Consider the following 16,526-nt stretch of genomic DNA (forward strand, 5'->3'; position numbering starts at 1 on the left):
ATCCGTGAATTCGCGAATCCAGAAACGCGAATGCACAAGGTATTACTGTATTCGTAATGCTTGACACAGTGATAGTTGTTATGCGGCTTTAGATATTTCTGTTAGGTTTTCAAATGCAGCTCCATTTCACTGAAAATTACTTTGAAGAGTTCTGAAGTTGAGATGGAATATAGACACCTTCCTATTTATAGTGACTCTGTTTTGCATAGAGAAATATTATTACATTTTTTTATGCAGGCTATCACAATGGTTTAAAGGTGCTTTACAGTTCCTGTAAGACCCCCAGTATTAGTGCAAAGAAGACTGTGCGACACATTCCACAAGTTCCAGAGAGGATCCTAGATGCTCCAGAAGTTCTAGATGATTATTGTAAGATGCGCTTTTTATGTATTTGTCTTAAGACGGGCATGCTATGGCTTTGTCTGTTCATCTGTACATCCATTAAGATTTGCTTGTCTGGTTTAACTTTGTAGTAGTTTGAGAGACTTTCATGAAACTTGGTCCAAGTATATATCATCACTAGAAGGTGTGTTGTGTATAGTGACAGGTCCCTGACCGCAGTGTCATTGCAAGGAAATATCTTTGACTTGTATCCTTGTCCAGAGTATAACATTTGAACATCTGAAGATATTTTAATGAAGCTGTTGCTCTTAATATATCATGTATGGATGGTGTGTCACATACAGTTGCCATAATGTCATGCCACGGGACACGTAACTTTAAAAGAGTACTTTTCCTGTCCATAACCAACTCATCCAGCATTTCATCATACAAGACAAAACATATTCATCATACAAGACTAAACATATTCATCATACAAGACAAAACATATTCATCATACAAGACTAAACATATTCATCATACAAGACTAAACATATTCATCATACAAGACTAAACATATTCATCATACAAGACAAAACATATTCATCATACAAGACTAAACATATTCATCATACAAGACAAAATGTATTCATCATACAAGACAAAATGTATTCATCATACAAGACAAAACATATTCATCATACAAGACTAAACATATTCATCATACAAGACTAAACATATTCATCATACAAGACAAATTCATCATACAAGACTAAACATATTCATCATACAAGACTAAACATATTCATCATACAAGACAAATTCATCATACAAGACTAAACATATTCATCATACAAGACAAAACATATTCATCATACAAGACTAAACATATTTATCATACAAGACTAAACATATTCATCATACAAGACTAAACATATTCATCATACAAGACAAAACATATTTATCATACAAGACTAAACATATTCATCATACAAGACTAAACATATTCATCATACAAGACAAAATGTATTCATCATACAAGACAAAATGTATTCATCATACAAGACAAAATGTATTCATCATACAAGACAATGTATTCATCATACAAGACAAAATGTATTATCATACAAGACAAAATGTATTCATCATACAAGACTAAACATATTCATCATACAAGACAAAATGTATTCATCATACAAGACAAAATGTATTCATCATACAAGACTAAACATATTCATCATACAAGACAAAACATATTCATCATACAAGACAAAATGTATTCATCATACAAGACAAAATGTATTCATCATACAAGACAAAACATATTCATCATACAAGACAAAATGTATTCAATGACTCTATGGTAACTTCAGGTTGATGTGAATATCAGCCCTTGTTAAGGTTCTTAGTGTAATAAAACAACGAACATAAAGGAAAATACAAAATAGAATAATTATATCCCGTGTCAAGTTTATTAAATTTGGCATAATATGACCACTGTTAGCTGACTGGAGAATGAAACTTGTTGTTCAGCTGATGCAGACCCATACACAACTCATCTAGACGTTAAAACTAATTTAAATTTTTACTTAATGTATGCTTGTGTTAAAATTTGTCTAATGAGTAGACCATGTTTTTGTACATGTGGCAGGTAATGGCTCCTATAATTGCTTAGTCTTGTATACAAAAAATTAACTCTTCCTTAATCCAGGGCCAACATGGCTGATTACAAGTACACAGACCAATCTTTACAGAATATGTTGAAATATGCAGACTTGTTCTATATGTTGATTATAATATTAAAATGGTATTGAAATCATTTGTTGCGAAATGAATTCTGTAACATTACATTTTGAGTGTAACAGGATAGACCTCAGTGGATGCTTGGATCAAATGACAACACAACACAATGAGGTGAAAGATGGAAACTTATTAAATGAATTAATAAAAATATATTTACTCTGCAGATACAGTGATTCTTTCACGCTCTAAACATATGACTCATTGAACTACTTTACACAAAACATTTACAAATAGGAAAACAAAAATGTGATTCATATATTCAAATGTATGACGGTAAGATTCATATAATCTCATGTAATGAAAGTAAGATTCAAATAATCTCATGTACTAAAAATTACTCAATTGTACTCGATTGAAACAGCAGTCAGTTGAAACAAACATATAACTTGGTCATTTGTACAGCCATATGATTCATAAATATGTATAAAAACTTGCAGATGTGTCCACTGACAAACCACAGTTCTCCCGAATTCTTGGGTTGGCCCACACTTGTATTGGCCCCACATACCCTTCATGGATCCACCATGTGCACAGTTTTACAAATCAGCAGCTTCATCTTTGTATGGTCTTGATAGTTACATCATCTTCCATGCCCATACCGACAGCCAGACAGACAGCCTGATATACCCACAGACACGTATACGTACAGACAGCTACAAATAAAACCTAAGTGGTCATAATAAAGGGTACAGAATTAAATTCTGTAGATATATGCTACGAAATTAAACTCTTAATAGCAACTTGTAACAATTCAAGAGTTCAAATCAGCTTAGTTGTAAAGGCATCATTTCACGATACAACATTAAAAACTGAATATGCTTCACATATCAAATAAAATACAAATTTAACACTTACCCCTATGGCTGTAGAACAGAAACGGAGAACGTTCACTCGTTGACAAGATCCAAAAGACCAGTGTGTCCGTTAGAAAAGAAACTTGCCTTAAATCTACAAGAGAGTGAGTATTAGTAAGGGTAAAATACCCATGCATTTAGTGTCTCTTGCTGCAAGCGATCTATGACGAGATAATGCTAGTTCAGTCACTTACCTGGAAAAACAATTATCCACCCTAGGTAATGTTGTATGCATGTACAACGAAAATGATAAAGGTGAAACCAAGTTATTTCTTGCCTTATTCTGTTACAGAGCAAACAGAAAAAATTCATCAAGTTACAGTAACTGTTTCAGATATCATTTGTGATGCTGATCTGAACAAACAGAATTGTCATGGTCTTAGAATGCATCTTGTTTCAATATTCCAAGTGAATTCTCTGCCCCCCCCTGTTTTTGTGTGATAGTTTCATATTCCTTGTATATAGTTCTTTGTTCCTTGGCTGTGTTTGGTTCTGGTGTCAATGTGACATTGGGAATCAGGAATGGCAAGTGTCATCGGACACAGAAGAGTCTTTATCTGGATTTACAAGCATCTGGTGAATGCCTATTACAGTCCTACCCACTTATTTCGACCAAAATTGTGAAGTCCTGGTCCCTTGTTCTTCTATTACTACCAAAATTGTCATGCTTATGTCGACATCGAGATAAAAAATAAAACGTACATGTCGACAGAAGTCCTTGGTCCCAGCTTGAACAATACCTTTGTTTTCTAATCATTTATGTCGACAAGCTGCCAGTTCCGACTCATACTTTGTTCAACAATTATTTGATCTTGCCGACATGCTTCAGTTTTCCCGCATAATTATTTATGTCGGCAAACGGCCATCTCCGACCTGTACTTTATTCAACAATTAGTCTTAGCGCCAGGTTTTAATGTCGCAGTTGAAAAAAAACAGGCTTTTGTTTGGTCCTCTCGCAGTGACTTAACTTAAAGCAATGAAATCTGATCGATTATTGCATTTTCCAAGGAGATCGGTGATTAAAACAAGTTTATTGTGCTGTGACAGTTTCCTTTTTAACTTTATTTAGCATGTGTCAATGAATACAATATTATGCCTTCATTAATCATATCAGCCGCATATCTCTTGTTCGCTTTTATGTACTTTTCATGATGACTTCTGAAACTAAATACATGTACTGTTTAAACCAACTTGTTGACATGTTTTCATTTCCCTGTGAATAGCCCCATCCCCTTGGTAGCCTCAATAAGATGGGAACAGACTGACCAAAAATTTAAGTACATGTACTTGAAGCATGGAAATAACAACTATGCAAGCATGTGCGGTACCAGCATTGAATATTGACATTGAATATCGTAGTGAATGTTTTTCATATCAGGATGTGACCGATGCAATATTTTATTGTGGATTTTATTACATAAAGGTAACCAAAATGTAATTTGTCAATATACAAGTGTATTTCACACTGGTTATGTCTTCATGTACTCAAAATTTCCATTGTTTGTTTTCTCACTTATCGCGACATCTGCCTATGTCTACTTATATCCTCGGGCCCGAGGATGTCGACATAAACAGGTAGGACTGTACTTATCATCTCACCTAGATTCATCAGTGTTCATCAGAAACTTGGTTCCTAATATTTCTTATATCTAAAAATATATACTTTGGAGATTAAATTTATTCGATGTGCCTCAAATTCCAACTGGCCAGATGGACTGGTTATTTGTTATTTGCCTCAGTCCACTGTGAAATTGGCTGGTGGCAGCCTGAAATATAACTTTGAACTACTAAAGATGTTATAATCTAGTTTTAGCTAATTGTTTTGTGATTACACAGTGTCACATACTATCCCTGCTCCTCATCCCCTTCCCTGAAAGTCAAGTTCAAAGCAGGGGAAATTTTAATTTGGTGACTTTTCTTTTGTCTGGAATATAACTTCTGAACTGCTGAAAATCCTGTAATGAAATTTTAGGCAAATATTTTTCATGGTTAGACAAAGTGTCACATACCTTAATGACTTCCCTTGCCTGGAGTATAACTTTTGAGCCACTGAAGATATTATAATTATACTTTAGTCAGTTATATATTGTGATTAAACAGTGTATCACATAGCATAACCATGCCTCAAGGACTATTAGATTGAGAATTTTATCTTCACTAAATCTACTAGAAAAGCAATGTCAGCCATATCAAGATAATACATTTAGGGGTGGGTAAAAACCTTTGAAATACATTGTAAGTCTAGGACTAGTGTTTACTTTATGCTGCTCTTCCTGAATTTTTGTGTTGCTCATAGTTTCCATGTGCAATTTCCAATTCATATTAAAAGTTACAACAACTGATGATGAAGCTGCATGTTTTGGTGTGTTTGCTGACCCCATTCACCAATGACACCATATAATGTTCTCATCATGAATCTGCCTGTATTTTGCCCATGTCTGCTGAAGGTTTTATGCTGTTTCCAGTTATAAGCAGTATTTCTTTCTTTGATGTCTTTCTCAGAACTTTTACTTTTTTTCCAGTGGCTTTGTACCTTCAAACAATCTCATAGTTTTCTTGTTCCTAGCTGCCTTGTTTAGAAAAGCGCGAAATAGACTTGTTTTGAAATACATGAAAAAAGTTACGAACACAAATCGGTGACAGCTGAAATTTTACTAGCTATTTTGCTATTGAAATTATGAGAACTACTAGTCTGACAGGAAATTTACAGGTTGGTCACTGGACTAACAATAATTTCAAACCCTGCATGACTTCTGTTTTGTATGTACATAGCTTTTGAACAGTGAAGATCTGATAGCCTTTTATATCTCACCAGTTTCTCATATATTCATAGCCATCCTTCCTGTCCTCAAGGTAGCAGTTACAACAATAGGTAGTGCAAGTCACTGGCCTGTCACTTTTTAACCTTGTTAGATATTTTGATGGAACTTTATCCATGTCCATGCATCGTAAAGTCCCAATGTCAGTGTCGTTAGTAGAGGCTATATTACAAATAGATGCCAAAATAATGATGGTCCACATGAACAGTCTTATTCCAATGACAGTCACTGCTTTGCTGTAAACAGATTTCAAAGAATAGCCATGAAATGTGAACAGTATTCCTTGCTTTTGTACGAGCCTTCTTCCTCATGGAGATGAGCTATCTAGGGGCAAGGTAAATAAAAGTTGAAGTTTCAACACCTCATAAAATTGTGGATTCATTTATGGGGTTTGATCTCCTTCATACATTCATATTCCTTGTATTCATTAAGAATGCAAAGTCATACCTTTAAGCACAAAAGCATATATAGAAATTACACAGAAACACACAATTTGCATCTCAGATATACTTCTTAAAGAATGACTTATGTCCCAGCCATGTAGTGAAGCCCCTTCCTTCAAATCATGTCAGATTTGCCTGTCACAGAGTTTGATTATTGCTCAACGACTTCTGAAGACCTTGATAGGTTGAAACCAAATTTGGTATGAGACCTGATATGAAAAAGACCTACAGGTTCATCAAGTTTGATTTTCTGACAAAACTTAACAAGGTTATGGTTCTTGATTGACTTGGAATGTTACCTTTACATATTGAAAAACATACTTTCATATTGGTGTAGGCATTCTGGTTTTGTTCATGTAGAAGCAGAAAATTTAGTACAGATGGCAACATTTTCTAAAATTCGTTTTAAACAGTATCATGCAAGTCAAGGTGAATATGACCATGCTATACCAGAAGCTATAAGCATCTCAAATCGGTGAAGAAATTCTCAGCTGAGAGCAGCTCTGCTTTCTTCAGCATTTCAATTCTTTAGAGAAAAAAGTTTATTTTTTTAAAATGTGCATCTACACATAATTAAATAAAGGTTTTTAGAATATGTATAGCTGAGGATGGCTTACGGCTTAATGATGGTGTACTAGTATTAAGGACCCCATCATGTTGGAATTTTAGGTCTGAATGTTATGGGAATCTACTATTTTATGTTATCACAGATCTTAGGACTGATACCAAAAGTCCAAATAAAAATGTAAAAGATTGACACTACCATTAAGTGCTAATGTTTCCTCGGCTTTAGTATTTGTATATATTTGGATATTGGCTGAATTAATATGATCCAGTTGTACTGTTATGAATCTGTGCATTATGTATTGCAGATTATCTATTTGTCTAAATCTCTGATGTTATTACCAGGAACATTATACATGCCATATGTGATGCACCACTCATTCACACAAATCTTGCAGCACAACCTGGGGTTCATCAATATATAATTGAGGATCATGAGTGTTCCTTTGATATGCAATTTTTGAAACAGTTTGAATAATAATATATGCAAATACACTAGTTTCTTCAAACTGAACTGTCCTTTTTCTACAGCAAATAACAGTAAAAAAAAATATACATTGTATTTCAGTGATTTGCACACTGGAATCATTCAAGTTCATTTCATATCAGATTTAAAAGAGGTAAAGTCTGCTAGGAGTGATAATTAGATTTAAATAGGTTCAAGATTTAGCCTTGTTATTATTGATACTATTTTCAGACTTGAATTTATTGGATTGGTCAGCTAATAATCAGCTAGCGGTGTGTCTAGGCGGCAGTGTATATCTATGGAATGCCTCAACAGGCGAGATAACCCAGCTGTTACAGTTGGAAACTAGCGAGGAGTATGTTGGTGCAGTGGCCTGGGTAAAGGAGGGAAATTACTTAGCTGTTGGTTGTAGCACTGGGGAAGTGCAGGTAAATGCAGGTGACAAGTTTAGAATCTATCAGTACTTCACCGAGTAATCAATGTCAAATGATTTTCTACCGTACACGCAAAAAATTGTCGATGATAATGTTTTGCATCTTGATAATTTAGTTACATCAGTAACTTGTTTTTTTTATCATTTACCATCGGTCTACCTTGGAACATTCTTGCTGTAATTTACACACACCTCCATTCTAATACACTGTAAAAGCCATTAATTACCAAAACTATGAGATGCTGCATAGATTGTTGGCTGAGTGTTTTGTGTGATTTACATTATATTGCACCATTGACCTTGTATATAATAACATAATATTTTTTGTAACATCATGCAGCTGAAATGTATTTTCACTTCTTTAACCAGTTAAATTTCCAAATTTGCATTAAGTCTTTTAGAAAAACAAGACATTTGTTGATGTGAATATAAACAAGTCAACTTTATGTTGATGTTACAAATGATGTAATATACGGAAAAGGCATAAAGTATTGAAACATTTCAAAGTAGTTCACAATATTCTGCAGTTTTGTTATATAAACTCAACATTTTTCATTGTGTGATAAAAAGAATCTTGCAGAGGTGATCATTCCAAATAAAATTTATGAAACTTGTCGAATAATTTCAGTTAACTTTTACACAATGTAGCAGTCATTAGACTCACAGCAGAATTTTTATTTGAAATGTTCGCTCCTGTAAGATCCTGTTTTTTTTTTACAGTTATGGGATGTTGCCCAGGAGAAGAGGTTGAGAAACATGACAGGACATGTGGCTCGGGTTGGATCACTGTCTTGGAATGGTCCTATTCTAAGCAGGTAGGGAAACATAAGTATTTTCTATATGGCTGTTCCATTTAAAACTTTTAACAGATGTATGCCAGGGTACTCTGATTACTCTGCATGATTTTGTAGTGTTGAAATGGTTAATTGCTCAGCTTAATTGGTGGCCAAGATCAGAGTTAATTATCTGCTGAGAGTCTGACTCTAGCTCAACTCTGCTGATGATCAAGTAAAGTACAACTTCTATTCTGTCAGGTAAAACACCAACTTCTGGCTGTTACAGCACTTATTCTGTCAGGTAAGACACCATCTTCTGGCTGTGACAGTACTTATTCTGTCAGGTAAGACACCATCTTCTGGCTGTGACAGTACTTACTCTGTCAGGTAAGACACCATCTTCTGGCTGTGACAGTACTTACTCTGTCAGGTAAGACACCATCTTCTGGCTGTGACAGGACTGCTGTAACTAATATTACTTAAAATGTTAAATATTAAAGTTTAGTAGGCCTTTGTTGGTTGTGTTGAAACAAAACTGATAATAAGACATATTACATGGCAACATCGTAGTGGACTTTGAGTAGTTATATGGAATTTAATATTCTCATTCCTAAGGGATTATGTGACATTATCTTGATGTGCTCTTACATGTGAATTTTAATGCAAAGGTTGTCGTGACATATTTTTCCATTGGCTTGCTCACATGGAAATCAACTGGCCATATGAAAATCAGTTAGACCTCCCAATAATAAAAAAATCATTTTATTAATGTGTTAAATTTCAGTATTCTGAAAAATGCCTGACAAAACAGTGGAACATTCTTGGCATTGGAAAGTAGTCAGATGGAACTTTATGATTTAATAGAATTTAATTAATATTTAACATCACAGTCCTGCAGCTGTTGGTATAACTTGACCCTCTTCAGAACCCACAAGATGGCACATCAGTATCTAAATCAACACCCGTGATGCTGTACAACTCTTTTTACACCATTAGAGATAAAGATTTGAAACCTTGGGATATAATTGGGGTGGACCTTTCTTGGAAAATATCGAGATCCCCATACAATACATATATACTTAGAGGAAACGAAAAACAAGTGCATATGTGAAATGACATCGGACCTTTTATCCATCTTTACCATTGAGGGCTTGGTCACATTGGACATGGAATCAGGGATGGGGTTTCCAAGACATATCAATCTAGACAAATATAGTACAGTGGGGCAAGCCGACTAAAAAAAACTTATCTTGCCCTTTTATACTTTGAGCATTCCAAATAATAGGTATATTTAATTAAAACCATTTGAATGTTGTCTTGAAGTTGAGTTGTATTTATTATTTTAAAAAACAGCCTTTTTTCTTCTTTCTTTCTTTGTTTGGATTAGGATTTGGCTTTTTTTAATGTAGCTTTTCAGTCATTTCATTACGATGTCTGCAGTTTGACAGTTTATAGTGATGTCTAGTACTGAGGCATCATGCCACAGACATTAGCATGATGTCCCACCCAGTCACATTATCCTGACACCAGGCCGACCAGTCCTAACACTAACCTCTTAATGATGAGTGCCAAGCGAGGCAGCTGTTAGTACCATTTTTGTAAGTCTTTGGTATGTCTTGGCCGGGGATCGAACCCACGACCTCCCACATCTTTCTTTGTACTTTTATAATGTTTTTTACAATTAAAAATTTATGACTAAAGTTATCAAAAAGACATGTAGATGTAGTCGAAAAATGAGTCTATTAGCATGTCCTGTCATAAAAGGAAAAAGTTTCTAACAGACATGTTAAAGTGTATTCTGCTCTTTTATTTATGTATTATATTCTCCAGTAATCAATTCAAACTCTTATCTTACATATTTTTCTTCTGTGATGTACTCAATAGCAATGTGTGCCCTTAAATCTCATTTTGTATACATACTATACAGCCAGTTACACCTGACTGAAAAAGCAATAATGGACATAATCATAAATCATAAGACCCCATATATTTATATAAGACCCGTAATATTTATAATGTACATCTGATTTCACTGACTTGATATGTAGTCAGCTGTCAGTCTTTTACAGTTTATATGGAATATAATATCCTCTTCTTTTGACATGGATTGAGAGTAGAGGACATCAAAATGGGGGTAGGAGGGAATCTTTACAGTGGTAGCAGGCAATTGTTACATAATAAACTCTCCTGACAGTGAGAACAATTCACCTGGAAACAGTTTCCAGCGAAATGTCAGAGAAACCCTTAATACGTAGAAAGAGATGCTTCACGTAGAACAAAACAATTCCAACCCTTTCTTCTTCCTTTAAAGAAAGCCAAATTAAAAGAAAATCTCAGTAGGAAGTGGATGTACTTTGGAAAGTTAATTTTTCTGGAAGATTAAATTTGGTTTAAAAGCTACATACTTTTTTAAATACATTGTTAGGACACTGGGCTTATTAAGGCAATGTGATATTTATTCCATGCCACATGTACATGCAGAAACTTTGAATAAAGTAAAATTTTAATGAATTTGTTTTTTTCATCCTGCAGTGGATCACGGAGTGGAAACATTCACCACCATGATGTAAGAATGGTTGAGCACCATGTGGGGACTTTCTCTGGCCATTCACAGGAGGTGTGTGGCCTGAAGTGGTCTCCGGATGGTAGGTACTTGGCCAGTGGGGGTAACGACAACCTCCTGAACATCTGGGGATCCAATGTCACAGATACCTCCCCACAGCCAACTTACGTGTTCTCGCAGCATCTGGCTGCTGTCAAGGTGAGTACTTCATTTGTAAATCATACCTAATTGCTCACAAAGTGAATAAAGTCTGAAGGACTTTATTAACATTGATTGCATAAAATTGACAGCTAAATAAATATCCATCCATGATCATTTATCACTTATAATTTCAATTTTCCTTTTTTCTGTCATTGGATCAGCAGATTCCATCAACAAAATATTCGAGTTTAGGTAACAGTTTTTTTTCACTTAACTTTTCATATGGTACCAGGATACCTAGCCCTATCTTTAAAAGTGAAGAGTTGTCAGGTCTTACATAATATTATAGATGGGTTCAGGAGGCAGAGCAGGTCATAAAGAATGTCATTTCTGTCACTATGTATAATACCTTTTTAAACGGGTTGTTTTTAGCTCTGCTTGCTATAAATCGGAGCTGTGCCAAGGACTTCATGCCCTGGTCCTTGAGTACCAGCCAGTGTTAATAAGAGTCCCATTTTGGTATGAGGAAAGATATTGAATTGAGACTTATCTTGCCAGGCCACTGATCAACCCTGTTGGGAATGGAGTCTGCATGCACACGTGAGACTAGGGAAGGGTATCTGATCAGCTTTCCCCACTACCTCCTCCCACCTGTCGACTCGGGAAGTGGAGGAGATATTGTCTTTCAGTGAGACAGTAAATGTAAATGCCTTCATCCCTAAATTTGTTTCCCACGCCCTTGTGCTTGGATGAAACAGAAATTCTCTCCAGTTTGGAGGGACTCTCAGGAGCTGCCTCACACCCAGATCTATTGTTACTCTCACATTTGGCTGTAGTTTGTGAGTTTTCTCAAAAGGTTTGTAAGGGTCATAAGTGTGCTAGGCAGCATAAGGGATGGTCTGTTGCCCCTTCTATGCTGATATTTTAGATTTTTGCAGCTAGCTTCAGATTGCACTCCCCCCTGGCCCCTTATGCCTCCCCCCTTGGACATGGGCAGACGTGGCGAATAATGCAGAATTATGCCAAAAAGTGGGTTTTAATTTTAGATTATTGTTGATAAACATTTGCTGCATATTGAAATGGAGTTCCTGGGTGGCCAGGTGGTCTAAAGAGTTTGCCTTTTACTGATCACTACCACTCTGGTGGCCTAGTGGTTAGAGCATCTGCCTCGGATGCGGGAGGTCGTGGGTTCGATCCCCGGCCAAGTCATACCAAAGACTTACAATAATGGTACTAACAGCTGCCTCGCTTGGCTTTCAGCATTAAGAGGTTAGTGTTAGGACTGGTCAGCCTGGTGTCAGGATAATGTGACTGGGTGGGACATCATGTTACATGTCTGTGGCATGATGCCTCAGTGCTAGACATCACTATAAAAACTGCCACATTGCAGACGTCATAGCGATATGACTGGAAAATTTATAAATCTACGTTAAAAATCAAAACCACATCACATTTTACTGATCACTTCCTTCTGACCTCTGTCTAATTGGATTCAAGTCTTAGGCCCAGCCAAAGTGGGTACATAGAAAGTTTGCCACTAGCTTCCTGTGGTTCTTACCTTACAGGGGTTTTCCAAAGTTCTTCATCTGTCAGTTATACTGAACGCCGTTTATATCATTTGCTGAAAAATGACGTAAAAAACCCCACAATTAACCAATTACCAAATGTTGAAGTCAAACACATGCAAGTACCCATGCTGACCCACTAGAAAGGTATTGAGCATTATGTTATTATGGGCATAATGATAAGTTGATGGTCATTGAAAGAAATACGAAAGTGCACATACTAAGGTCAGATTAGTTAAGCAGGATCAGTTCAAATGTTATTGTGCTGACTCTTAGCAATTGAATGCAATATATATATATATATATATATATATATATATATATATATATATATATATATATATATATATACACATACACACGTGTATCCCCCAGGGGTGTAAAACTCAGGGTAAAAAAAAACCCCTTGGTGTCAGAACTGGGGGTCAAATAAAAAATGTTGGGGTCAAAAATGTACTGAAAATTTTTCATCTGACTCTTTTTCAGCTTGAAATAGGATATTGCAACTTGCAAAACGTACTTTTGCTCTCTCTCTAAACATACAAATAAACCAACATGCACAATTAACAAACAAATGCATTGTCCATTCAAAGAATAATTTTATTACTTCATTTTTCTTTTAAAGTCATACTTTTAACAGTCTCCTTATAATCTTTTTGAAGCAATATTATACACCAACACATTACATATAAGCCAATACAAAAAGCCTAAAAAATCTTTTTAACTGAACAGCAGTTAATTTACTGCTTGTCATAAAATGTGTACGAGCATCGGTTTCATTGTACTTGTCCTAGAACAAATTTATCCAAAAATCAAGGCGGCTAATGATTGATCTTGTTTCTAATAAGTTACACTTGAACTTTCTTTTAATGCAGCAAGGTTAAAAACCAACAAAATCTGCAATGACCCCCTGACAGTGTAATCCAAATAAAAGCATTTGTCTTGGCCAGTTTACTGATTTCTCTGTTGTGAAAGAATGTCTTGGGATATATGTGTTCTCCAGCTGTCTTGTGGCGAACGAGGGCAGATTTTTTGAAATTCTTAAACCCTGTCACGAAAGGATTATTCACCTTTACAGTCTTCGTGATTAGAAGTCACACCAGTAATCCTAATGGATGTGCCGTATTCCAGTCAAGGGAATTATTTTCTCCATTGTTCATAAAGTTAGATCCACATTTACTCTTTTGCGTTCTGCTTCTTTCACTTTCTTCGCTAATGATTCTTAGTGTATGGCGTTTTAATCTGGAGATCACTTTCTAGTGCAACAAGCATTGATGTTAAACATCAACAAGATGACATCTTGCTGAGCTCGATGGAAATCGTGTGAGTGCTCATGAGATTAGAGGAAGCTTACTCTGTCATAACAGTGCCTATGCTAGTCTGGTTCCTTAATTTGTATCTTCCCTGCATTGCAATCCGCTATACTAATAGGCAGGGAGCAAACAAAGTGGGGAACTAGTCAATGCATATGCTTGAAGTATACACGATGCCACCCCTCGTCCAATGCATTGGATATTAAATAAATCCTGATCACATCATGCGAATCCTTCGTGCCAAAAAAGAGCAAGGCAACAAAATATGTGTGTCAATTTTCTCCAATGTGCGTCACTGATGCACAAATGTGCATAAAGGGAAACTGTGTGTGTGTGTGTGTGTGTATATATATATATATATATATATATATATATATATATATATATATATATATATATATATATATATATACATACATATATACACACACACAGTGATCCCCTAGGGGTGCAAGACTGAGAGTCAAAAATTTCATTGGTGTCAAAACTGGGGGTCAGACTGAGTCAATAACAAACTTGGGTATCAAAGCTGGGGGTAAGATTGAAACTTTGGGGGCCTCTGAAGTGCAAAAGAGGGTAAAGGGAAACACAGATATGAATATTGATCCCTGCATCATAGTCTGGAAGAGTGTGCAAAAACAAATGTGGATGGATTTGATTTGGTAGAACCTCTAGTTGGATCACCAAGATTAAATATCACTCTGTCTTGAAGTTCACATTTTTTTTTTTGAAATGCCCATTCCAAAAAGACAAGGTTCAATTTTGGCCCCCATTTTCATCGCTATACAATTTTAAGGTGTCACTTCACCTTAACACAAAATGCCATTTATGTTTCTTGAAACAAAATTGACATTCAAATATCAATTGCTGTTTTTATAGGGTGATTGTATTTTTTTTTCTCTTTTTGTTTCTGGTTGCTTTTTTTGCATTCTTTAGCATAAATCATGGGAATATTAGGATGAGAACAGCTAAATATAGAAGGGGTACATTGAGGAATGATGTTCACAGCAATAATAAAAACGGGAAGCAGCTGATAGTGCTTTTTTTAATTAAATTTTTTAAAATGGAATGATGGTAAGAAATAAAATCTGTTATATTTCATTGCCTGTTCATATAAAGCTGCATTTATTGTTTATATTCTGCTTTTCTATAATTTCAAATATACTGACACTGAAGCAGACAGGAAAATAATATGTATAAAATATGAATCACACCCATACATTAAAGTTATGAAATGGGCACTGAAAACAATACAATATTCATTAGCAGTATGCTTCATTTGTTTCAGTTTCATGAATTGTTGTTCATTTGCTTAACTTGTCATCTGTAGACTGGATTTAAAACTTAAAATTTTAAAATAGATCTACTCATTGGGTTACTGGCACATTTTAACATGACTAATTACTGTTACAATTTTCACAGAAGTATTTATTGAAGAGAAGGATTATTGTACAGTTTGTTTACTTTTAGTACAACAATGTGTATTGGGTTTTATTATCCTAGTGAAATACAAAACAAAAATGCAGGTTATCGAAGTCTTGGATAAATGTTACCATAAGTAACCTCACCAGGCCATTTAATTGTTTACATATAGTAAGTTGTCGGCACTTCTTGTATAGAGACTGATGCTGTAAAGGTAAAACGTTTCTGATTTTGATACTAATGTATTAGACAGTAGATGTTTGAGCCCACTTATAGCCAGTTTTTTTATTTTATTTTGCTTTTCTTTTAAATATATGAGTGTGTGTTTCCATACATGAGTGTTTATAAATTCTCTGGATTCCCAATCAGTTAACAAGAAAATATATTTGACATTTATTAGACCTGGATGTTTGCTTATTACCTTGTTTCATTAAATTGAAGTTTTGTTGTACTTGTATTCAAGACTTTGTTTCTTGTTTAATTTTTGCAGGGGGTGGTGGGTGGGGTGATGTTGGGATTTTCTTTGAGCCTGTGTATTTTTCTTTCGTTTACCTTAAGATTTTTATTATCATTTAATACCATATGTATAATACCTTCATATTACTTATATCAAAACAAGAATATGTTTTTGAAAAGTATTTGAGAGCCAGATATTTGGATGAGTTTTCTAATTGGTTAAGTTAAGGTAATGACATTGATGAAATAATGTTAAGATGATAGATGGGTGGGGTACACACTGAAACAAATACATTTGTAATAATCTGTCTACAGTTTTATTTTATTTTCCTTGTCATCATTATGGAGGCTGATATCATATAAAAAAAAAGAAACTGGTGCCTGTCCATTCATCATCTTAACAATGAATATGCTGTTTGCCTAACAGCTAATATAGGCTCTCTTTCTCTCTCTCTCTCTCTCTCTCATGAAAGTATTTAAACTTTGTGATCATTGATAATGTAAGCTTTCTCCCACCGATTCATATACAAAACTGCTTTGATCACTGACATTCTGAACATTTGGTTTAGATTCTTAATTATACATTG

At 35.0% G+C, this 16,526-nt stretch overlaps 1 protein-coding gene across 1 annotated transcript in view; it reads left to right on the plus strand.

Moving 5' to 3' along the window:
- LOC149806692 (cell division cycle protein 20 homolog) overlaps positions 1–16,526 on the plus strand; it is a 38,047-nt gene that overhangs the window by 11,197 nt on the left and 10,324 nt on the right. Inside the window, exons 4-7 of the mRNA XM_089956647.1 lie at positions 238–369; positions 7,502–7,698; positions 8,424–8,518; positions 11,012–11,240. Coding sequence (XP_089812773.1) covers positions 238–369; positions 7,502–7,698; positions 8,424–8,518; positions 11,012–11,240 — 653 coding nt within the window. The remainder of the gene's footprint in view (positions 1–237; positions 370–7,501; positions 7,699–8,423; positions 8,519–11,011; positions 11,241–16,526) is intronic.

The sequence above is a fragment of the Sinohyriopsis cumingii genome, chromosome 1, assembly GCF_028554795.1.
Source record: "Sinohyriopsis cumingii isolate HCF-2022 chromosome 1, ASM2855479v2, whole genome shotgun sequence".
Classification (NCBI taxonomy): domain Eukaryota; kingdom Metazoa; phylum Mollusca; class Bivalvia; order Unionida; family Unionidae; genus Sinohyriopsis; species Sinohyriopsis cumingii.